At 30.1% G+C, this 27,265-nt stretch overlaps 1 protein-coding gene across 1 annotated transcript; it reads left to right on the top strand.

Moving 5' to 3' along the window:
* The first annotated feature begins 12,045 nt into the window (after positions 1–12,045).
* LOC107440423 (uncharacterized) lies at positions 12,046–21,404 on the top strand. Its single transcript, XM_016053331.4, has 2 exons — positions 12,046–13,440; positions 21,044–21,404. The coding sequence occupies exons 1-2, from the start codon at positions 13,154–13,156 to the stop codon at positions 21,204–21,206; spliced, it is 450 nt and encodes a 149-aa protein (XP_015908817.1). The 5' UTR covers positions 12,046–13,153; the 3' UTR covers positions 21,207–21,404.
* Positions 21,405–27,265: the final 5,861 nt, after the last annotated feature.

Consider the following 27,265-nt stretch of genomic DNA (forward strand, 5'->3'; position numbering starts at 1 on the left):
TTTATCTTTTTGGATGGACATTTTAGCACACTAAAAGAAGAGAAAAAAGAAAAACATTTTTAGTGCATTTAGAAAACTATTGTGACTTTGTAATTAAACTTCATCGCCCACATAAATTGAGCCCCAGTGAAACTGATATTTAATGATAGTTTTGTGAAGCTGATAGATACGTTCTTGCAAAAGATTAATTTTATACAATGTTACACGATATTGTAATATTATCATTACAGAAATAAAAAAAATTTTAAAATGTTTAATCTCTAATAACCCATATGTTTTGCATTTTCAACAATATTCATAAATTAAAATTCATTTACTTTGGTAAGACAAATTTCTTTCAAGGGACATATTGATCTTTGAGGGTTTTATGTTTGTCCAAAATCAGGCAGTTTTAGAAGTAATATGAAAGTAAAACACTTATTTATGTGAGCAAAAAATATAGAAGGCAAGCAATACTTTAGATATACATTATAATAAACAATAAAAAATCATCCAAATACCTATAAATATTTTCAGTAAATACATAAAAGTATCAATATTGATGTTCTAGAAAGTTCCATTATAAATGATAAAAACTTTGTAAGATTCAAAAATATTTGGAGAATAAAAATGTCAAAACGATGTACGTTAAAATATTCAAAGGACACATTAAACTTTTCTCGCTTTTACTACAATCACATTAAAAACGGGAATTTAGAAAATAAAAGTTATTGAATACCTAACTACTTACAAATGTAAGCCAGCAATAGTAAATCTCAAAGTTTATCAAATTACACTTAAAAAAATCGAAGTTTTTAAGTCGAAGTTAAATACTACCGAATCAAGGTGATTGAATAAGTGTTTAAAATATAAGCTAGTCAATTTGTATACCTTACGAAATGCAAGCGAGAAAAAAAGAATAAAATACATTAAAAACAATTTTAAGTGGTGTTAAATAAACTAAAATTCGTATAATGTAAATTTTATAACAAAATCTGTGAAAATTGATTGTAAAATCAAGCCACCTAGATGTTGCTTTTGAAATTAATAATAACATGAATTGTAAATAAAACATACTATCAAAACTGAAAATTCTATAATAGTAACTATTGGGTAATAGCTTTTCAGTAATTAGTGTCAGTGTCAATTAGTAAAAACTTTAACAATTCAAATAAGAAATGAGTATAGCTGGTAGGCAAAAGTTTAGCAAGAGCATGCTTGCGGGCATCATAAAATGTTATCTGGGGAAAACTGAAGGGAAAAAGTTTGTCAGTTTAACCTACCTTCATCTAAACCCCAAAATCTGATAACTATCAAATAAAAGAAATGCTCTTAATTATATTAAAAACATATAAAACACAGCAATGTTGTCTGCCAAATATCCCGGTTGTTTTCTAGTACTGACATCAAATAGGTTGCCAGATTGTCAAAATGTATGCTGCCAAAATTATGAATCAGCAACTAAGCCGAATCTTGTAAGAGAAAAAAAATGACAACTTGTAGTAAAATAAAATAAACAAAACAATACAAACTTAACAAAACTCGCAAAAGACATGAAAATTATGAAAATGCATGTTTTCTTATTTTTTAATCAAATTTAGTTTCCAGTTACCGGCAACTACTTAAACTGGGAAAAAAGATAAATGCAAATTTGATTACTTTGTTCCATTTCGATTTTCCGTGATGAAGGCTAATCGTCTGATCATATTGGATTTTGCAACTTTTCTTCAACAGGAGTTTCGGTTTTCAGCGGCCTTGTGAAGTCTGAAAAAGTTCTCTGATGGGGAACTTAATTTGAAGATTGGGTGCTGCTGTCTTAAAAACGCACCTGCGCTTTGTTTAGCACTTACGGAACCTCCTACGTTACGATACCCCCATGTGCCCTTTAAAGGCCGATCTAATTCGCATGCAAACAATTAGCACACAGTGGCAATGATCCTTTACATGGAAGATTGAAAATTGCATATGCTTGAGCATATGCACATGAGGATAGACTTGAAAATAACTTTGTTATCAGTGTAAAGGATCTAGGGAACTGATCATTCCTCAAAGGATTGTAAATTTAAATTTTATCAGCAACATGTAACTACTGTCATCAGGGCCGTAGTGTAAGAAAGATTTTGGGAGGTAGAAATGTAAAATTGCCTTACTCAAATTCGTTTTAAACTTAACTAATGATCAATTTAAAAATAAATTTTTTATTTTGAGATTTTAAATTTTTTTTAATTTCATACTTTGCATTTATTTAGTATTTATTTTTAAATTCTATTTTGAAACGATATATTTAAACGATATATTAAACGTGTTTTATAAATCCAAAAACTTCGAGCATTTCTGCGTACAATTAATGCATTAATAGAATAAACAGTAAGCGACAAATATCATATTTTTGGTTTTAAAAATAATTTGTATTCTCAATGAATATAAAGTCAATGAGGAATTAAAGTTTGAGGAATTAAAGTTACGCGTGGGGAAGAAAGAAGAGCTGTATTTTACAGTTTTATTCAATATGTTTTTTTACAGACGAATTTTTACACTCTTTTTCTTCAAAACAGCCTAATTCTTGGCAATGTCCTTTACATTCAAATCATCTACAATACTCTTTTCTGACGAGGGAAGAAAAAAAATTATTCAGTCGGTCATTTGTTAGCGTAGTGCGCAAATAGTTCTTAACTATTTTTAGTTAGCTAAATGCTCTCTCATTGCTTGCTACAGTAACCGGATCGTTTAGTAATAGACGGTAGAAACAATTTGCTGAAGGCAATATAGTTTTAAATTTTTTTAAGATTTCCTTCAGTCGGTCAGTTTGCTATTTGAGAAGAAAAAAAATGACTAGGGATAAAGTCCGACCGAAAAAGAAAAGTCGATTTACCTATTAATAGGCCGACTTTTGTCTGTTAACGCAGATTTGACAGAGAAAGGTGAGTAGAAATTCGTTCGTAGGTAGGCAAAATATTTTTTTTAAATCGGTCTCATTGCTAATTTAAACATAATTATCAGAAACAAAAGCCGATTGAAAAAAATCTATAAGTTTATCTGTCGATAGATCGACTAAAGTATTCCATTATTATTTTGGAGGGGGGTAGGACTACCCCCTCCTGTCCGAAATTCCCTTAAATTTCATAAAGTAGAACATTTGACAAAAGCATGCTTTTCTGCCTCAAAAACTAAACAAGCATTTTAAAAAAATTGATACTAAACCCAAATGTTTAGATGAAAATCCTTTATCTCTACCTATTAATCCCATACATCGGACACCTTATCATCACACGAATTAAATTCAGAAATACTTAAGGAAAAGTTACCTTAAAGACCGTCTAATGTGATCAGAGATCAAATAAGGTTTATACCGGTGAAACGGGTTCAACCTGATTTATGGTTTTACATCCGGAAAAAAAAAATTGATACTATATATTATAGAAAATGGTTATGTGAAATTCCACTAGACCGGAAAGCTATCAAAACAATTGAAAATACCGTTAATACTAATGTTAAGATTAATCTGCAAAAACATTTAAAAGTATTCCAAAGTCTTTTACTGTTGAATTTTGAGGGGAACAAAAAATATGAATGCAAACTTGAATTAAAGAAAAATGCAAATCCAGTTTTTTGTCGAGCTTGACTTTTCCCATTTGCTCTAAAGTTTTGAGATAGTTAACAAGAAATTGATAGACTCCAAAGGTAAGGATTAATCGGAAAAACTAGCATATCTGATTGATAACCCTACTTTCAAACACAACGGTTCAATTAGATTATGTGCTAATTACTCTGTAACTATAGTAGGTACAAAAGTCAAAATACTTAAAGCTATTAAAAAAAATAAAAAAAAACTGAAGATTTTTTTTATTTGTTAGTGATGACTAGAGTTATTTCAGAATATTCATTTCAGCCAAGCTTATTTAAAAATGAGGGTTACCCTGAGCCATAAATTGTTAACCATAAATGTAGAAAAGAAAAGGATCTAAAAGGTTCATGTACAGAGTTAATGCAGCTTTAGCCATTTAGCAAAAAATGCATCGAAAGTGTATTCTCTGTATGTGTGTAGTAGCTCCCGATAACGAAACTCAATGTTTAAGACATCGAACATTTTTTGAAAGATGTCAAGAATACAGTTTAAAAATCACAAAGGATAGAAGTTAATTTTTTCAAGGAGAAACTGAGCTTTTTGGAATTAAGATTAGTTCTAATAAGGGACTTCAAAGACATCGAAGAAAATAGCAGCATTTACGATTTATAAATGCTAAGGGACCACAAATTATGCAAAAGTTCAGTCGTTCATGTGTCTCTTGAATTTTTACGCAAGGTTTTCTAAAGACTTAGCAACTTTAGTCTATCTTTTATACGATTTAAGCAAAGGAACCGTTGCTTAGAAATAGGATCGTTCCTCTCAGGAAGCTTTCGAACATGTAAAGAAACAAAATTTATTCTAATAACATACTAACTCATTATGAGCCAAAACCTCATTATGAGCTCTCGAGAGCAAGCTAGGAAGGACAGGTTAAGCGAGGACAGGTTAAGCAGCTGAAGATCTTCTGTTGCTTAACCTGTCAGATTTAGAGCAGTTCTTTCCCATAAATTCTCAGACGGTTTAGAACGACGCATGACATTTGCTTCCCAGAACTCTTTCTCTAATGGAGCAATGCTTTTCCTAAATTCACAAAGACGTTTTGAGAAAGATTTGGTATTACTGAACCCTGATTTACACCTTTTTATGTAGAAAAGACTCCCAGTTCTTTCTGCTAGAAGACTTTTCCATTATACCCTTTATCTACAAGACATTTTTGTTTGATATTGTTTTCCGTAGTATGCGTTTTTGTATTCTCCATAAAAATTGGTTAAAGTTCAATTTCTTCACGTTAATTTCTTTCACTTGTCCCCCACAGTGAAAATATTTTCAGCAAAAACTTAAAAAGCATATTCGAAAACATTACATTACACCCGGAATGTTTGAATAAAAAATTAGGTTATATTTTACAGAATTAAAATGAGAAAAAAATAGCTTGTAGGTCAGGAAATTTTTCTAAGAAATGAAATACCAGAAATGTCGAAATTATTTTATTTTTGCTCAAAAATCGAAGAATACGTGATTAGCCTTGAAAAACTTTCAAAGAGTTAATTGAAAAATTTTGATTTTCACCAGATTCTCGGCAAAAATTGTCAAATTTGGTTTTTAGATAAATTTATTTATTTTTGTAAACTTACTTTAATTTTATTTAAGAAAATATTTTTTTATTTTTATTGATCTTAATTACATTTAAAGAGCATCCAAAAATGTAAGTGCTCAGGGCCTCTAAGGTTCTTATTCCTGCCCTGAGCTAAACAATTAAAAGTGCCTAATAAAGGCAAATCATATTAATGATTTTTTAAACAAAAAATTTTTTTTTCTCACATTTACAAGCTACTTATATGATTGTTAAAATCATGCTTTAAATTAACATTTGAAGCCCAAATTACTTCCAGTAAACCAGTATTTTTGATTTATAAATATAATTTGAGAATCATGTACCCAATTTATGCGAAAAATAAACAGAGAAAAATCTTGCCTCAGGGGTATACCTAAGTGTGATCCAATTTAATTGATAAGCATCAAATTTGTTTTCCATTTCATCTTATTCTAGTTAATATTTATTATTCTATTTAAATTCAGATCTTTTTTGTTAAAGCCACTCACGTGAATCTCAAATGAAGGAGTGAGATGCCCGCTCCGCTGTCAGGTGCTCTGGTTCACCACCTATCAAGTTAGGAGGCAGAATTGGAAAAAGTTAATATTTTGTAAAATTTGAAAAAATGGTAGATACACAAACTATTTTTCTTAGCAATCGCCACTAACCGGGTTGCCACGGGAAACTAAAAATTCTAAAAGTGTGGTGACTAATGCAATTGCATACCTGCCAACTTTTGATCCGTTCCATTTTGTTTTTTCCCAGTGGTAGTAAAATAGAATTAAAATTTCAATTGCAAGCAAAATAATACGTTATATTTTAGAAGGCTTTAACTGACAATCGTGATAGTAACACATATTAGGGTATATGCTTAATTTTTTTAAGAATAGTGGTGATCTAAATCATCTAAAAAATTACTTTATAAAAGAAAAAAATAGTATATATTTACTACCACTTTAAATATAAAAATAAAATTAATTTTCATTTAAATATGAATAATTTAAAATGTAAATCATAGTGGTAACTACGATTGAATAATGAAAGAGATGAAATTTTGCTTCTCCCACTTTTTATCGCCTGTTGTAGCATTCCTCTAGTAGAAAAATTTATAATCTAGTGGTATCCAGATGTAAGTAACTTATTTAGCAAAGAAAAGACATTGATCTTAAAAAGCAAGAATAATGTGCTAAAATAAAATTATGTATCATTAACTATCAATCACTAATCTAATTATTATTACTTATTAATATGTATTAACTTTTTTCAGATGTAAAGTTTTCATTTTTTAAATTGATATCAGCAAAAGAAAAGCATTGGTGCTCGTCAAAATGAAAAAAGAAATATAAATGTTCGCCATAAATACTTATATTTTAATTTGAAATTGTGCTTTTGGACGATTGTTTACCCCCTTGGGGACGGGTGATTCAGAAAAGCATTCGTACAAAATCAGAATCAGGATGTAATTAAATAAAAAACGGTAACTTAAATTAGTCGTTTCTAATTTGACAGACTTACTTTGCTTTTACTTTAATTATTGTTATTTAATTATTGTATATAATCAATGTTAGATCAAAGTATAACTAAATAATTTATTTTGAGCTAAAGTAATGGTGAATTAAATAAATCAAACAATTATTACTCAGCCCACAAATAAACTGTTAACGAATTACTTTGATTACCAGTTTTATTTTTTCACCCTGGCTGATACGGTTTTATGATGTTTGTGACAGTCAGTGCGAAAGGGTTAAAACTTAAGAGATTGTTACGTTAAAAATTCTAAACTTAATCTTAAGTGATAATTTTCCACCACTTTTTTAAAAAAAAGTTTCTTTTCAAGATTGCAAAATGTTGCGCAAACGTAGCGTCAGCGGTGACCGTGTAAAATAAATTCATACTTTTTTTTCTCCAAAACGTGAAATATTAACCAAATAGATGTAAGAATTTTTTGTATTTACCAATTTTAACCCTTTCGCGCCGACTTTCACAAATACGTGCCAACATGAAACCGTATCAATCAGTGTTAAGAGATAAAACTGGTAACCAAAGTAGTCCTTTATCAGTTTATTTGTGGGCGGGGTAATAATAGTTTGCTTTATTTAATGCACCACTAATTAGTTCGAATTAAAAATTGTATAGTTACACTTTTATCACATATTGATTGGATGTGTTGAGATTTAAAGTAAAAGCAAAAATAAATCTGGAAAATTAGCTATGTCCAAACTTAACCCTTTTGAAGGCCGTGGTAAGTATCCTTACCACCACGTTTTACCACTTTAAATTTTGGTTTCCATTTTTCAATAACTTCCACTTTCTTGAAGTGAGTTTGAATAAAATTGGCAACCATTTGTCACTTTTAAAAAACGTATCAAAGTTATAAAATACATAATTCCTTTAGAAGTTTGTAACATTTGAGGAATTTATTTTATAAATAAAGAAAAATAAAAGTCAGTAAGTTCCTAATAGGTCATGTTAAATATATTTACCACCAAAAAAATGGCATTTTTATAAACTAAATGAGTTTTTTTTTATTTTTTATATCAGCTACTGTTCTTAAAACAATTTCAATTCCAAAAATACTTTAATTTTCCTTTACCAGAAATAAAGGGCCCATTAAAGGGTTAAACTACCGATTTTTTTTCTCTTCTACCATCCTGAAACTGATTCCTCACGAATACATTTATGATTCGTCCGTCCCGGGTTAAATATTATTAATAAAAATCGACGGAAATATGGAAGATTATGTAATGAAGAGCATATTATATATTTTGATTTCAGAAAATGTGAATAACTTTTCTAGCAAAGAAATTTGCGGGAATCAATATTTTTATTTAAAATACAAGATTTACGCTAAACATAAATTGAAAACTGATTTTTTATTTTATTTTATAAAACCGTTGTTCAACAACGGACCCAATTTTGGGTTTACGACTACTAATGTTCAACTCCATGGCCTCGTTATTTTGAACCCAATCCAAAAGATATAAGAACTCCTCTGTTAAGCATTGGGAGAAATTTTGCCTTAGTGGAGAACTTTTGGATGGAACTAACCCGCATTTGCGTTACACGAAGAAGAAAACAGCGAAAACTTCACACGGTTATCCTGGTGGCAAGGGAACTCAATCTCATAATCCGTCTACCATTGAGGATCGCTTACGTCAGCACTGTAGTTGATCCGAGCCGAGGGCGAAATTCTTATCAACTAGCCATCGCTGGGATTCGAACTGGTTTGAAGGTGAACGCTCTATCCCCTGAGCCACCACGATTCTGGGAAATGTATTGAAGAGAAAGCAAATATTCAATTAAAAAAAAAATCAGTCAAAAAGTTCATCAGTCACTTGATGAACTTTTAAATGTCAAATCTAAGGGCAAATCTAAGGACGTTGTCAAATCTAAGGACTCGATGCGGGAAACAATTAAAGGTTTAAAAATCGTTTTAAAAGCTTTGGTTTAAACCTTACGTGATCTCTTCTACCGAGATGAGATTCAACCAATATCTTGAATTAATTGAGAAAGAGGATTTCATAAGGGGGTGCATAAGACACGATAAAAATTTATGTTTTTCAATTTATCATATTCTCCCAATTTATATATCTTGTTCAAATACATTATTTTAAACTTGTAGTAGACGACACTTGATGTTAACGCAGTTTTTTCAAATATTAATTCAGTAATAAAATTTAATTAATTAATAATTAATTCTCACAGAATAGAGCCAATATCTGTGCAATTCCCTGCCAAACCATTATCTCCAACATCAAAGAGCTTCACATGTTTTTTTAAAAAATAGTCTGCGCAGACTATTTAAAAAGTGAACCAATTGTGCGCATGAACCCAATTTCTATTTTAATAGTAATTAATACGTTCACGCAGGGGTGACCCACCGGTGGGTCACGCTAGATTTTCTCATCTTGGTGGCGCACCGGAGTAAAAAGTGGTAACAAATAAATTTCATTTTTTAGTTTTTTTCCGGGAATAATAAAAATCCATAACTACCAATTATTGTTAACGGATGCAATTTTTATATATAATTTCTTTTTCGCCATGATAAATTTCCTTGCAGCATACCTGTTGACTCTTCCGGATTTTCCGGAAGATTTTATTTTCATATTTAAAGTGGTAGCAATACTCAGGTTATTCCAATTAACCTTTTGAATTATAATGATAATTATAAATGAGTTTGACCACCACTACATATAAATAATTACAATAAATATATGAAAGCATAATAATCCTTACGCAAGCGAATTTTATGAAAAATATAAATATATTTATGAGTCAGATTGTTTTTCGTTTATTGTACTACAACCACTCTGAAAACCCATTCTCGGAAAAAATGAAAGTTGGCAGGTATGCCTTACAGCGAATTGTTATTGTTGAGAATAGATTAACTCCTCCCGCATATTATCTAATATTGAAATAGTTCTTCTACCAATATTTTCACTTTTCCCGGCGTGAACGTGTTAAGAGAAATTTATTATATATATTCGAGAATTGAATTTGATCAAAAAGAGCTTTGCAAATTATAACCTCACACAAATATTTTGAATACATTTTAATCCACTCATTTGTTTTGTTAATAATTTTGTTTTGATTTCTTTTTTGTTTTTCATTATTTGACCTATTCTGCATTTGGTACAGAGGGTTTCTCAGTCGCTGCAAGAGTTTTTGATGGTCACTCCTAAAGGTTTTCTTCAAGATAAAGTCCATACCGTGCCTTCAATTCCATGCCACCCAAAAGTGATTGTAAATAGAGGCTGCATAGAGATGGTCTTTCCTGGAGGTTTCACAGTATTATGGTAAACAGACAGACCTAGCTTGTTTCTGAAAAATAAATAGAAATAACGACGATTGCTTTCGTTTTCTTTGAAAAATCGATAACGTCTTTTCATAAAGAAGCTAAATGCAAATGAGTTAAATTGATCGCAGTGCGCAATTCGGTATTATTACTATTAGGTTTAACTTCGCAACACACACATTTGTTGAAGGAAAAAAATCATGTCTTTATTTAATCAAACACATTTTAGAACATGTTTTTTGGACAGAAAAAAAAATACAAAATAGAATGTGCATACAATCAAGCAATAGCATAAAATAATGTTACAACAACATAAAATAGCAAGCAACAGCATAAAATAATGTTACAACAACATAAAATAGCAAGCAACAGCATAAAATAATGTTACAGCAAGCATAAAATACGACCCGCGTGAAATATCTGGAATGTGTACAGTTTGGCCTGTTTAACTTGCTTGAATTAACTTGGGTGCACACGTTAAGATATTAACACATTGCATGCGGACAACTTTTCCAAAAAAGAAAAAAGTATTGCAACTGTTATAGATTAACATATTAAAAAGTGGCTGGCAAGATTTCATTAAAGCTGGAACAAACTTCTCTCCATAGCTACAACTTCAATTTTAAAAAACCAAATTACGATCAGTGTTTGTAGTTCTGATCACATATAATACTGAATCATTTATCTTTGTGGTAATCACAACTGGATAATTTCTTTGAAAAACAGACCGGAAACGAAGTAATTTTATTACCACTTTTTTAACTTTTGTATGGATTGCTGAAATTTCAAAAGCGTGTTTTTACGTCACCCGCTTGCAATGTGTTATTATTACTAATCAGCTTAACCGCTTAACGCCCAGCGTCATATATTTAGCACAGCTCCTTTTTTAAAGACATTCATTGTGGTGCGAAACTTTTTTCAGCATTTTCATTTATCTGGGTTAATTAAAAGATTATCAGATACCACAATGATTTAGTTACTTCTGATTAGATCTAGAATTATAAGGAGCAAGTATTTTTTGATCTATCAATGACTTTTTGAATACCCTAACAGTAGAAAAACCAATTAATTTCGATAATATAATATACCACTTTTTCTATAAAACCACTTCTTGTAGCATTTCAATATATAAATACGGGACAAAGTGGATTAAGCAACAAATAATACAATGCCTTTATAGAACAACTAACAATTATAAAGTAATGCTGTAAGGTTGGAAATAGGGACGAATCTCAGATCACTGTCCCTTAGCAGCATTTCGCCGAAATTAAATTTGATTTTTGAAAATTATCAAGTTAGTAAGTTAGCGTAGAAAAACAAAACAGAGAAAAGGTTAAACAATTAATAAGGTTATAAATAATAAGGTAATGAGCTATACCATCCAACTGCAGTGGAATTTTCGCAGTTTCAATAAATAATTTTCCTCGCGGTAGCAACGGTTATGCATTAATATTTTAATATATAAAGAAAAAAAATGATTTTTCCTCCTCTCTGAAGTTAAATAATTTAATTAGACATGTATGAGATCATATGAACAGATTGTTTTTTCCTTGATATCTGACTCCTTGAGTAAAAACTCAGTTTTGATAGTTTCTAAAATTTCTCAATCAGAGTTCACTACCTCTGGAAAGTTTATTTAGCTTAATTCTCACATGTTAGAGGATATGTAATGAACTATAAAAAATTTGAACTTAAGAATGGTGACTTTTGGTATGTAATCGTACTCTGATAAACGGTGTGCAAAAGCTTAATGTGAAAATGGAGTTCTGTTTTTGCTAAATCAATTAGATTATTAATTTTCATCGACGCTTCGATCTATCCATTAAAATACAATTGTAAAAAAGAGGAAATAAAAAGGAGAAAAAAAAGGTAACATTCGATTTCACTTTGTAAAAGTCAACCCTTTTTAAATGACGATGCGCATCTTTCATTATCCTCTCCTCCTCATTTCAATTTCCCCTTGGGATGATGGGGATGATTCTGACTTCACAGAGATGCTCCCCAGCATCCCCTTACAATCTTCCTTTTCATCCTCATCCTTTCAATCGCCTGGGGGGATGCTTTGTAGCTACACCAAACCCCAAACACATATCAATCTCGCGCATGCGCAAATGAAAAAGGGGGAGAAAGATGAGGGGTGCGAAAGGAATCTGTGATCGCACATAGCAACGATCAGCTGAGAGCAGAAAGGCTTCGAAATCAATCGCAATATTTGTAGGGTTTCCCTATTATCCGATAAGATCTGCAGGCAAGGAAGTCATCTTCAATTATCAATTGGTCTCTTCGTACTTGGGTTGGATTTAAATCGGAGAATTATATTCTGAGATCGGAATTCGCAACGAAGAGACTCCCTGCTGCTCGGAATTGCTGAAGTATCAACCACGTTCATTTGCTTGGTAAGTGAAGAAAATTGAATTTGTGGCTACCCAAGCTGGTCGATAAGATAATTCAAAAAATTATACCAGACTGTGTTGTTTGTTCATTACTTTATGAACATGAATGAGTAAAGAAAATTTAATCGCTAGCTGATCGATTAGATAATTTAAAATGTTATACCAGACTGTGTTCTTACATTATTTGTATAAACATTAGTGAAGAAAATTGAAGTAAGAAGATTTAGTTTGCAAGCTGATCGATTAGATAATTCGAAAATTGAGACTTTGTTTTTGCATTATTTATAAACAATAAGTGAAAAAAATTGAAGTAAGGAAATTGAGTTTATGTTCGTTTATTGATGAGTTTAGAAAGTGATACCAGGCTGTGTTTTTACAATATTTATGAACATTAAATGCTTTTGAAAATATTGTTGTCCGTGTTTTGAAATATATATATTCTATAAATATTTTCAATTTTGTCATATCTTATGAACAATATACATTGCCAATTGTTCTGTTTTAAGAAATTTCAATTAAATCACTTATTTTGACTTTTTAAGCACATCAAATTTTCGGATACATAAAAGCTGTAAACAAGTTGAAGAATCATTGACTCTAATCAAATAGCTTGAGGATTGAAAACCTAGAAGTGGTTTACATACGAGAAACAAATTAAATTAAAAAGAAGAACAAACGAATTCTCGTTGTTTGAAACACTTTATAAGAGTTCAATTTACTTTTAGCATAAACAATGCACTTTGATGCATTTTAATGCGTTGATACTGATACGCGAAAAAGAAATACTTTATTGATACCTTTATATTCTATTTATCGAACTGGCCATGGTGCAGTTGTTTTATTATGAAAATCATGGACAAGCTTGTCGAAAAATTTTGAATCATGAGGGATCCCCCAGCAAAATTTTCCTGTTCGCTGATGAGGGGTATGCCAAGACTGCCCCCACTGCCCACTGGATACTAAAACGACCGTGGTGGAGTAGAACTTTTTGCAAGATTACTGAAATAACAGCGACTAGAAGGGTCAGTGCTCGAGGCAAAATTGTGGATCTGGGTCGTGGAAATATGTGTATTAAAGGACGCTTTAAAGGAATTGAGGATCCAGATTTCAAGTAGGTTTTCTCTTCTTCTTATAATCATGACAGAGCATGAAATTATCATTTTGATCCTTTTAGGTTTCAATCAAACGAATACTTCCTTTTGCTAACTATCACTTAACGAGATATCGTTAAAATATCAGTTTATATGCACCATGGATTAAATAAAATTATCCTAACCTCATCGTTTTTACTTCATTGCACCATTAACTCATAATGGACGGCCTTAAGTGTCCAGTTTTATGTTCAAACTAAGCCCAAGTTAATAATGAAACAATTTTTTATAATTTAATTTCTATATTGAACAATTCATCCATTTGGTGAGCACGTAATATTTGAACGAAAATGCAGCCATAGCATTTTATTTTTTAATCTCCTTAGATAATGTATTAGGAAATGTTTTAAATTTAATTACAAACATTTATGGATATTTTACGTTGGAAATTTTTTTAAACATTTCTTAAATTTCTTAATTTTATTTTAAAATGATTTGAGCTACCAGTAAATGAACAGGGTACCGTTCAAAAAAGGTTCATTATTTCAAAAGTAGCAAGGCAGTTTTTTACTCTTTGTCTAAACGAATTCGAACCATATTCTTAATATTTTTGCTTTTTTTTACATCTATATTATATAAAACGCTAATACGTACATATGTATGTATCAATAAAACCGATAATATTTCTTTTCTCGCGCTGGCAACAGTTTTCATTTTTAATTGATTGGATTCGGCGCGCAAGAGCACGTAGTGAGCAACCAGATAACAATAACCAGAGTGAGCATTATCAGGTTGCTCAATTCAGATTCATGCACTAAAAACATGACAATATTTAATTTAAACTCAATTAGGAATTAATTAATTAATTGAAGTGAGAATGCTTTAAAAGGCCGCTGTTGAATTGATATTTTTCTACTGGGAGCTACCTAAACGTCTAAAAAACGTTTAAGTGTTTGCATTGAATGCATTGAATTTTTTTATATTTCGCGTTTATTTATGCATTGAATTTTCACGCTTTAAAATGCAGAATATTAGTGAAGCAATATTTGCAAATTTATTTTGCTAATATGTTTCTTATTTAGCTAATGTTTTGATTTTTTCACCATGTGCAATCTAAATAGCTAATATACTTTTTTAAAAGCCAATAAGAACATTGGTAGAATTCATCTACATAAGTACAATACTATGTCTTTGATGATAAAATACTATGTCTTTGATGATAATATATTATGTCTTTGTGCTAGAACATTGTGTTCATTGGCGAGCGAGCGCAGCATGCCATGGTTCACTGCGTGAACCACATAGGATTGTGTAGCAATTCTCGGGGGTTGGCGAGCGTTAGCGTGCAGGGGGCGGAGCCTCCTAGTATGTATATATTTTTCGAAATTTTGACACCTTTCCTTTGATTTGGTATTAGTATCAAAGTTGTCATTTGAACCCAAAAATTATAAAAAATTTATTAAAGTGTCAACCAAATGATCCCTCTAAAACTAGCTATTAATAAAAATTACAAAAGCAATGGTGTGAATGCCTATAAGCGAAGTAGACAATACTATACATTATTTGCAGGCTATGCAGAAATTGTTTTCCGCCTCATATCGTATTTTACACCATCATCGATCTTAAGCGACACCTTTGTTAACTGTTATATATGGAGAGACAGGGACAAAATAAAATATATTTTAAAAATACTTTATAGATATTTCTCAGCATATGTATATATTTTTCGAAATTTTGACACCTTTCTTTTGATTTGGTTTTAGTATCAACTTTGTCATTTGAACCCAAAAATTATTAAAAATTATTAAAGTGTCCACCAAATGATCCGGCGGTTTGTTTCGCCCCGGGTTTAGTGAGATTTTAATTTGGTTTTTATTGCTTTACTCTTGTATTTATCTAAAATACTATTATCAAAATTAGTTAAGCATCATTGGCGTCAAAAATAATATGGCGAGTTTTCGCTTTTCTCCCAGACGATACAGTGCCATTTCTCCATTAATTAACTTTTTTTAGCACATAGTTTATTTATTTTTACTTCAGTTAGTACCTTTTATCACAGTAAATTAAGAATCATATAGATCAATAATAGTATGGTGATTTGCTATGCATTAGTGATGCTTAAATGAATTAGTATCGTTTCTCCATTAATTTTTATCTTTTGTTCGCAGCTAATTTTTTATTCCAATTAGTACCTTTATTAATGAAGTATCATTACCGTCAATAATAATACGGTGATTTTTTTACCTTTCTTAACGATTTAGAATTATTTTTTCATTATTTTTTTCCCGTTTTTAGTTTAAATTATGTTGATTTTAAATTATTGAATGTTATAGAAATACGTTTTAAAAGCATAATTATATAAATGAAAAAAAATAAACACGTGATGTCACATTTCTTAATAATAATTTGGTGAAGCAGTCAGCCTATGCTACCACGCTCACGTTGATCATTGTGTTTATCAGACCTAAAGAGTAAATATTAATTAAAAATCTAAGAACGTGCATTAAGAACTTCTTTGATTAATGAGAGCTATATTCAAGCAAACATCACTGATGCTATCCTTAAAATCGTCTGCAGCCTTATTTCTATCAATGGTGCTAACTCTAAGCCAATAAAAAAATTCCATATTTTAAATGTCTCCCCTGAACGATCTAATTAAAATTTTTGAATGATTTTTAGGATCGGGTCTTACAAATGGCCCCTTTCCATTGACCGAATTGTACAACGATAGAAAAAGAAGTGTTATAGGAGGAACGCACAATCAGAAACTCATTATTTTATTATTATAGATATATTATGGTTCGTAGAATTCTCTTGTTTATTAAAAATAAATCTTAATAATGAAGCAAATGGGATGAAATTTTGACGTTAGTTCAGAGGGCTGATTGTGCCCCAGAAAATAGAAAAAAGTTGTAAGTTAATCTTTTCCTACCTAACTTGTTTTAAGTAAAAATTAAGAACTCTGCCTACCAAGACTTATTAAAAGTTATATATGCTTTCAGGATGGAAGATAACTGCTAACAAATTTTGGTAATCATGGACATTCCTTTCAGAAACAAGCTAAAAATTAATTAATTTTACTACTAGTTTTTTCTCCGCATTGCGAAAAATTCTGGTTAGTTTCGTTTCTATCAACACGTTTAAATTTCGTAAGATTTGTGGGAAGCCTGTTCATTATGTAGGCCTTGCTTTTTTAATATAGTTTCTATTAAAGTCCACCACTTGCTTACTTGACTATATAAAAAACCCTAGAGGCAAAGGATTAATTTAGCAAATATTTACAAATGGGTCTTTAAGTTTAGAAAATTTATGCGATAAGTACAGTAAAATTAGGTACCTTACTCGAAATTGTACTACTTCAAAGATTATCGTCATAGCTGCCAAATTTTACTATTTAAGCAAAGTTTTTTGCTGGCGATTGACTCTATGTTCAGGAAAACCCATAAAATCCATATAATAGGTTCAAAAATAGATATTTTTAAAGAAAAGAAAAAATTATCGATAAAGAAAATGTTTTTAAATATTAAATTTTAACTTATTATTACTTATTAACTTATTATTTAATTATTATAAATTTTATTATTATTAAATTTCAACTTTTTTGACTGTTATGTTAATTCTGTTTCTTTTTTCTTTTTTTTTTGTTTGTTGTTATTTACTTTTTTTATACTTCAGCTAACTAGTGTTATTTAAGAAATAGGTAAATTGATTCTGAAGTTGGTTTGTGACGTAAAAAGTTTTTTACCTTCGTAAAAACTTTGTAAGAGCTGAGTGGATGAAGCGAAGGAGATTTTCACGGGTATTATTAACATATATGGCAACGTTACTTTTAAAAAGTAACGAGTAAAAGTACAAGTATTTTTAAAAAAAGTAACGAGTAAAAAGTAAAAAGTTCTTATTTTAAAAAGTAACGAGTAAAAAGTAAAAAATTATTATCTTAAAAAGTAACGAGTAAAAAGTACGAGTAAAAGTACAAGTACTAAACAAAAAAAGTAACGATTTAAAAGTACATTTCTAGGAAATTGAAAATTCAAAGTAACCTAAAATTTTATTGAATAATATTCTTATGTTCTTTAATGTTTTTGCAAAATTGTTGTTATTTATTTAATTATTTTTAATTTTGAAAGTTATATTAATTTATTTTTAAATTCGGAAGAATATTATAATATAATTTTATAATATAATCGTATAATATAAATTTAAAATCAAATATAATTTAAATATCAAACTTTTTATGGATTTGCACGAAAAAGAAATTTTATCTATTGATTTTAATTTTTAGTTTATTATTTTTATTTATTTAAATTACCATTGATTTAAAATTGTTTTACTCTTTAGAAACGCGTTTTAAAAGCACAAACATAAACAAAGCAAACACGGAGTTTCAGATAGCTTTGTGATCTTTGAGCTAGTAAAAAATAATTGAATGTGCAGTATAAGTTGAAACAGAAGGTTATATAAACACGAAGTTAGCTGTGAATGCATATATATTGCACATTAATTTCAGAAATTAAAAAAACATAAAATTTTTTTCTTAATTAAATTTTTTTTTCTTTTTTTTTTTTTTCTTTTCAGAAAGCTTACCGAGTTTTAGAAAAAAGTAACGATATTATTCGATATTTCCGTTGCAAATACTTGTACTTTTTACCTAAAAAAGTAACGAAAGTACAAGTAAAAGTACTAAATTTAAAAAGTAACGAATTACAAGTAAAACTACGTACTTTTTACTTGTACCGGCGGTACAAGTAACGAAAGTAAAAGTACTGCCATATATGATTATTGATCAATGAGAATAACATTGAGTGTTTGTATCATTCTGTGCACATAATTAATGTTCTTTCACTTTTATTTTAACACATCGAATACACTACTGTTTTAAGAATGCTTGCATGATGACATTTATTGTTACGAATTTGTAAACATGTGTTTAATTTTGTGAATATTCTGTTATGAGGCTAAATATCTCAGACTAATAACTCTGTAAATGAACAGTTTAGTTCTAAAATTTGCGAATTAAAAGTAATCTAAAGAGAAAAAAATATCAAATGCGGAAGACTCGGTTTGGTGACATTTTAGCCTACTTGGGGATAATCTTGGTGTTTTGGTGCTACTTGACGACCATTCTGGTGCTAAAAATAACTGTATTTTTTAGAAGATTCTGCTAATAAATCTTTGGAGTCTTACGGACTGTCTTAATAACTCTCCAAACGAACCCCTGTGCTTGGTACAATCTATATATATATATATATATATATATATATATATATATATATATATATATATTTTTTTTTTATTTTTTTTTTTTATTTTTATTTTATTTTATTATCTGTTTTTACATGTTATATTTACTTTTTATGTTCTATTTTTACGTAGTTATTTTATAAAAAAAAATTTTTTGAGTGCTCCTCACACTATTGTATTAATATATTTTGCTTTGGCTTTATTGATACAATATCAGAAAGCACTCTGTTTTGCGGATATAATCGTGTGGGCTGAAGAAAAGATTATATCTTTTTTTTCCGGTTTTTTAATTAACATTTCACTTTTTTTTTTTTTTAAATAAAATATTGTTTGTTGTTTTTTTTTTACTTATTATTTCCCACCCCCTTTTTTTCATATGTCTATAATTTTTCTTTGTTTTATTCTTCATTTTGAACTTATCTAATGAGTGCTGTTTACTTGCAGCTTAAGCGCAATAAATGTTACTTATTGTTTTTCTTAACTTTCTTAGTGTTTTCTTGTATTTATTTATTTATATATATATATATATATATATATATATATATATATATATATATATATATATATATATATATATATATATATATATATATATATATATATAGTATATATATATATATATATATATATATATATATATATATATATATATATATATATATATATATATATATATATATATATATATATATATATATATATATATATATATATATATATATATATATATATATATATATATATATATATATATATATATATATATATTGTATATATATATATATATATATGAGCAATTCTACAAATAAACGCCAGTTAGGCGGCCAATAAAAAATAAAAAAAATTTTGGGGGGCACACTATTTCTACATGAATTGTCTTCTTCTTTACACCCTAGAAAGGCAAGAAAAAATCGTGAACATGAAATTTTTTCTTTGTGACATACTTTAAATGTGACATACTCTTTCTGACATACTCAGATAAATCTGAGCCATTTATTCAGAAAAAACGATTTTTACATAAATATAATATTATTATAATGTTTTTCTAAAATGTATTTATAGAGATTTCATACTATAAGATTATATTTTAGTATAAAAATTGGCGTTTATTTGTAGAATTGCTCATATCATCGCCTTGAAACTAAACCGTGGTAACTCAAAAAAGCAAATTTTTCAGGAGAGCAATTTCTAACTTTCTGCGTTAATGCTGATCGCGCCAATGCGATAACGATTTATCTGCTCTCTAAATTAATTTTATTGAACTATGAAGATAATACTTTGTTTCTCTAAAAGGGTGATTTTTTTTACACAAAGTGACCCAAATATCTCATTTTTCGATTTTTTTGAGTTTTACGGTTTTGTTTCAAAGCGACGATATGAGCAATTCTACAAATCAACGCGAATTAGGCGGCCAAACAAAAATAAATTTTTTTTTTTGGGGGGGGGGGGCACGCTATTTCTACATGAATTTTCTTCTTTTTTATACCCTAAAAAAGCAAGAAAAAATATTAAACATGAAATTTTTTCTTTGTGACATACTTTAAATGACAAAATACCAATTTTGAATTTTTCCCGATTTTTTCAATTTACGAACTTTGATTAAATTTTTTTATTTTTGTTTTTTATACTAAAATATAATCTTATAGTATGAAATCTCTATAAATACATATTAGAGAGACATTATAATAATATTATATTTATGTAAAAATCGTTTTATCTGAATAAACGGCTCAGATTTATCTGAGTATGTCAGAAAGAGTATGTCGCATTTAAAGTATGTCACAAAGAAAAAATTTCATGTTCACGATTTTTTCTCGCCTTTTTAGGGTGTAAAGAAGAAGAAAATTCATGTAGAAATAGTGTGCCTTCTAAAAAAAATTTTTTTTTTTTTGGCCGCCTAACTGGCGTTTATTTGTAGAATTGCTCATATATATATATATATTGACGTACCTTGCACCACCTCAACTGATTGGTCTCTATTAGTTAGTTCTGAGGGTCTGCCGGGTGAAAGCACATTTCGACAATGAAAACTAACCTTCCACTGGATAATCAAAAAAGTCACACTTAATATTTTGATGTGCTTAACTCACTAGATCGGCCATTGAGGATCGACCATTTCTAAGATATCCAACAATTGCGCCTTTCTCGAAGTCAGATAGTTCTGAATTTCGTGGTATTTTATTTGCCAATAATGTCAATGCGGTTTTCTACAAAATATACAACCCATGTAACGCAGATCAGGACCGTAGATATATCATCAATTGCATGGGTGTCCAAGCACTTATTAGTTTAATTTGTTATAAATAGTTATCATTTTACTTTTAATTTATCATTATAGTATTGATTATGATTAGATTATGATTAGATTGTTATTGTTTTCAGAATGTATCTGACAACGCACGTGAGTCAATCAGACTTTCGACAAGGATACAGCATGACGGGAACTCTAGAGCGGGGCTACAAAAAGAAAGGTGGGCTTCATCTTACTCACTTCGCCATGCTGAAGCGCAAAGATTACCTGAAGGATGATAACAACAACAAATGAAGGTCTCAAAAGAAAAATTAGTAGCATCAAACATTCCCTCTTTCATCTAGTCAATTCCTGATCGTGATACATATTTATATCAAAGTTTATTTAACAGTATCTTTCTACAGAGGGCAGGTATAGTCAAATTACGTTTTATCGCAACTTTAAGAGACGTATTTAAAATTTCACTACAACTGGGCTTTCATTTCACCCAAACGTTAGAAGAATAACAAAAACCCTATTGAAAAAAAAAAATTTCTAACATGCTTTTATATATTATAACAATATTATTCACTAAACTTATTCTGATAATTTAACATGTTATTAATAATTTTTTTTAATTTTGTTTACTATTTAAATAGATGAGTGATAACTAGCAATATTAACAATTTGTAAAAAAAATAAAAAATAAAAATACATGCAGAACTGCTTAGTGTATATAAACAACAATGCTTGGAAACATTACAAAGTAAAAACTAAAGCTCAAAAATTAAAATTTTCAGAAGCTTTTTGATTTATTTGTCATTACTATTTGTTTACAAAAAATTCATTTTATAAATGTAAAAACTAAATATGCATTTTTTGTTAATTACACTGTAAAATTTTTTTCCTTTATGTTGCAGACCTTAGATCTTTTCGCCTCGATGATTTCAAAACTACAATCGGTTTCCAGCTCAAGCTGCAATTTTTATACAATTTAATAATATAGAGCGAAACAAGATTTTTTAAATTTCACTCGATTGAATACTAAGTGTCTCACATCTCTGGTACGTAGGGCATTGTAGGACGAAAGTGATAAAATATTACAGTTTATGATGCGATACGTAATATATGTTTCAATGTTATTTTCAAAGGAGCAGATGCGTGTATATCTATGTCTACAAGCATATAAGCACTACTATGCTATATAATGTACAAATTTATATCTTTATAAATTTGTGAATTCTGACGAAAATAAACTAAACTAAAAATGCCATTTTGAAAAACAATCTGTAGCTTTCCGAACAAAACTAATTTAAGATTCGAAATCCCCATGATCGAATTAGGTAAGATAAAATCATTTACTTTTGTATAAAGGCACTAAAAAAATTTCCCCCGTGTTATTTAGATAGACGTGTATTTAATAAAGTAGACTTGTTAATGATATTAATTTTTGATGAAAAATGGTTTTGAAAATACGTAATGTGTGTAAATTTCATACAATTAGAAGTTTTAACATGCAAATGCACTGTAAATAAATTTAGCTAAAGTAAAAGTTCAGACAGTCTTTTACAGAAATTAAAAACTTGTAATTAAAAACATTTTTTTTATTTATATGTATTATAATTATAAAGTTCTCTTAAAAATATAAGTCACAAATAACTAGCAACAATTTTTTAAATAAAGATAAATAATCTATTTTTATTGATTAAGTAGATTTAGAGATAATAAATTAGACTTACATTATTAGACTTTTTATTAATGATATCAATGTTAGAAAAAAAAATTGTAAAAAATTTAATTGTATATAAATTATTTCTGGCGGTAATTTTTTTTCTAAATAAAGATAACAAATTTAGGAGTTAAGTTAGGCTTATAAGGAAAGTTGTCTGAAACGAAATTTGACTATATTCATAAACCATAACACACTGCTTTTATTATTTATATTGCTTCTCTATGTGAATCGTTTTATTGAAATTTAAATCATAATTATTCAAAATTGTCTTTTAAAATTAAATGGGCAATAGCAGGTAACATAAACGTACTAGACGAGTTCAGTTGCTTGCACCTTTCACACGTTTTAGCAAAATGTATATTTATGATGCGAGCTCTTTGTTTCAAAGCACTGAAGCTGTCTAGCGATTTTGTGGTACCAACTTTTCTAATGTCTAACAATCGTGAGATTAACTCTCAGTGAGGTTGATAGGTTTACTCATTTCGTGAAGCGATTGGAGTGGTGAGTATTAGCTTCAACCAACCACAAAAGGGAAATTATAGCTTAGTTCAACGTGGCCGCCAAACCAAAGCACTGTTTTCACCTAAAAATAAATAGACTAGTCAGTTACTATAGCAACCGCCTCCTACACGTCTAGTGTCAGAAGCCATCTCGTGATTGCTAGATTGTACTTTTTCTGACGCATTTCGCTCAAGGCAAAAATCACAGATAAATTTACAAACAGATATGTAAATTACTCAGTTTATTTGACTTTTTCATGTAAATTTATGCCCCACAATTTTTAGTTACCGTGTATTTTCACAGTTAGTTCCCAGCAGCGATTGATGATATGTATTAACAAGATTAGGTAGTACCTTTTAAACTTACGCAGTATAGCTGATTCAGGTTCTTGTGCCGACAAAATATCTATATTAAACTCAACTCTATCCAGATAGTTTTTGAACTGTTCTGGGTAGAGTTGTTCCATCATTTAGGAATTTTATCACATAAGAGAAGGAAAAATAACTTTATTTACTGCCCAGCCACAAAAAAGAAGCTCTGCTATTTTATTTATTTCACGTGTTATTGCAAGTTGGAAAGGTACTTTTGAGTAACACAGTATTTAAAGTGAATTATTTATGTTTGCTTGTATTGTAAACTGCTGTTTGTAGAAAATGCAACACCATGAAGGAATCATCAGAATCAAATGAAATTCGCAGCAAATGTCAATTATAGGATATTATGCAAATTAATAAAGTTTCAGAGCAATCGCGCGTGCGTGGCGCGCGCAGCGCCCTCTGAATTGATGCTGAAAGCGTATAAATAAAGTGCTGTAGCGGGACGTTGAAAATAGTCTATGATTATTTGTTAGTGGCAAACGTTTAGTGAGACCTGAGTATGCCTCCACGACGGAAGAATAAGAAATTCAAGCAACTTACGGAGTTTGAACGAGGGAGGATAATCGGCCTTCGAGAAGGAGGATTTTCCTATCGCGCAATAGCAGCTCGTATGCAGCGGAACAGTTCCACAGTGATGCGAGTTTGGAAGCAGTGGACCGACGAGCACCGAACAACTCGAAAAACAGGCACTGGACGACAGAAGGTGACGTCAGAGCGCGATGATCGACACCTGCTCCGCATGGCGGTGAATGATCGCACAGCTTCCTCCAGGCAGCTGGCAGCACATTGGTCTACTGCTACAGGTGTACAATTGTCGGCTTCGTCAATTCGTCGTCGTCTGCTGCGCCGTGGATTACGTGCAAGGGTGCCATTATACAGGATTCCCCTCACGGCGGATCATCGACGGCTGCGTCGGCAGTGGGCTCTTGAGCACAGAGACTGGCGAGCTGATTGGCACCAAGTTGTCTTTTCAGATGAATCACGCTTCAATTTGTGGACCCATGATGGCCGTGTTCGTGTTAGACGTTATGCCGGTCAACGCTGCCTTCCTGAGTGTATTATTGAACGACATAGTGGTCGAACACCCGGAGTTATGGTCTGGGGTGCGATTTCGTATCATGGACGATCCAATTTGATACGAATTGAGGGTAATCTCAATAGCAACAGATACGTCCGTGAAGTGCTACAGCCCGAAGTCGTTCCTTTCCTTCAAGGCATCCCTGGAGCTATCTTTCAGCAGGATAATGCACGCCCACATGTTGCGCGGACTGTTAGAGACTTCTGTTCAGCACAACGCATGCAACTTCTTCCTTGGCCTGCTTATTCGCCGGATATGTCGCCTATTGAGCACGTGTGGGATATGGTTGGTCGGCGTCTCACTCGTGATCCGCGTCCTGCAGTTTCCAAAGACGAACTTTGGTTGCGCATACAAGCGATATGGAATTCTCTTCCTCAAGCAGATATTCAACATCTGTTTGACTCCATGCCACGTCGTATAGCAGCACTTATTGCAGCGCGTGGTGGCTGCACCAAATACTGATTTCGGACGCTTAATTTGTTTCTTTTGTTTTGAAAATTTCATCATTTATTTGTATCAGTACAAGTCGTTTCTGCATTAAATTTCATTTGATTCTGATGATTCTTTCATGGTGTTGCATTTTCTACAAACAGCAGTTTATATTTAATGCGATTTACGGAAGTCTATCATATTTATAGAATAAGACATTTTGTTACCTTGTTATGAAATGAGGTTGTAAATATTTTAGCCCAATAACTTCTCAAATGTTCGAGAACATTTATGCAACGCAACGTTTTATTTATGGAACAACAGGACAGTTTGTCAGCCAAGTCAAGTTATTTGAGTTCAGATTTTGAGTTCTTTTATGTCATAGAAAGGTTAGGGACATTATAATGATAAAGCACTTTTTCGAACTGTTCACATGCATTTTTTAAAAAAAAAATTTTTTTGAATGAAAAATACCCCAATTTTCTTATGAGCAATAAAATGTTTTTGTGCATTGTGCTAATGCCATATATAAACGTTCTTTTCTAAATTATCCTAACTTCAATTTTGTTTGGGATGTTAACAAAATTTATTTGTTTTAGAGAGATAAAATGAATTATTCTAAGCAAAAATTCTAAGTTTGCGGATTTAGTCAAAATTAGATTTAATAAGGTATTCGAGATCCTTAAATTTAATTAAATTAAACGATTAAAATACCTAAAATGTTATTTTCATGCATACTAACTATTTGTGTCAATATTCTAATTTTTAATTAAAGCACTCTAAACTTTTTACCAATGATACTTATCTTCACTCATTTTAAATTCATGCACTGAAAATAAAATAAACTTTTGTATTAAATTTACAAACGTTTAAGTCAAGTTTTTTAAAATTAACGTGTTAATATTATAATCTAAACACTTGATGAATTTATGCACACCCACAAAACGACATTAGCTTATGACAAAGTCCTTCCGAATCTAACAGTCGTCCAGACATTAACACACAAAGTACAACATGTAACAGTCTACAGCAAACTAGAGATGGCAGTTATTTCAAATAACATTTACATTTCAAACTGCATTAGTTATTTTGGGAGTTGTTTTGAAAATAACACTTTTCTTTGGTAAGTAAGTTGCAAAGTAACCATTAGAATATGTTGTAGTAATGATTTTACTAGGACAAAAGCATTTTTTCATTAGTTCTTAAGCTGTTTGCATCAAGGGGATGGTCAAATAATGGCGCATGCGTCAAACTTGACCCATTTAATGATTATAAATAGTTGGAATCAGCTCTGATACTGAAGTAAGTCACTGTTCCGCTTTTGTTTCAATTAACTTTATTAAATCCAAATCATTGCTTAACCATAAGTTTAAAAATAAAAAACCACGTGCTATTCCATAACAGTCAATCAGCCTCAATTTTCCTATTTAATAACAGTTTCACTTTTGTGCCTGGAATTCAAATATTAAAGAGATCTGAAACCAAGAAAATTAAAATAATAATTTTTTCATTTGTTGACTTGATAGCTTCCTCATGGATTCCAAAAATAAAAAACCAAGTGTTATTCCATAACAGTCAATCAGCCTCAATTTTCCTATTTAATAACAGTTTCACTTTTGTGCCTGGAATTCAAATATTAAAGAGATCTGAAACCAAGAAAATTAAAATAATAATTTTTTCATTTGTTGACTTGATAGCTTCCTCATGGATTCCAAAAATAAAAAACCAAGTGTTATTCCATAACAGTCAATCAGCCTCAATTTTCCTATTTAATAACAGTTTCACTTTTGTGCCTGGAATTCAAATATTAAAGATATCTGAAACCAAGAAAATTAAAATAATAATTTTTTCATTTGTTGACTTGATAGCTTCCTCATGGATTCCAAAAATAAAAAACCAAGTGTTATTCCATAACAGTCAATCAGCCTCAATTTTCCTATTTAATAACAGTTTCACTTTTGTGCCTAGAATTCAAATATTAAAGAGATCTGAAACCAAGAAAATTAAAATAATAATTTTTTCATTTGTTGACTTGATAGCTTCCTCATGGATTCCAAAAATAAAAAACCAAGTGTTATTCCATAACAGTCAATCAGCCTCAATTTTCCTATTTAATAACAGTTTCACTTTTGTGCCTAGAATTCAAATATTAAAGAGATCTGAAACCAAGAAAATTAAAATAATAATTTTTTCATTTGTTGACTTGATAGCTTCCTCATGGATTCCAAAAATAAAAAACCAAGTGTTATTCCATAAC

Source organism: Parasteatoda tepidariorum, chromosome 4 (assembly GCF_982258835.1).
Source record: "Parasteatoda tepidariorum strain Cologne lab strain chromosome 4, Ptep-v5.0, whole genome shotgun sequence".
NCBI lineage: Eukaryota > Metazoa > Arthropoda > Arachnida > Araneae > Theridiidae > Parasteatoda > Parasteatoda tepidariorum.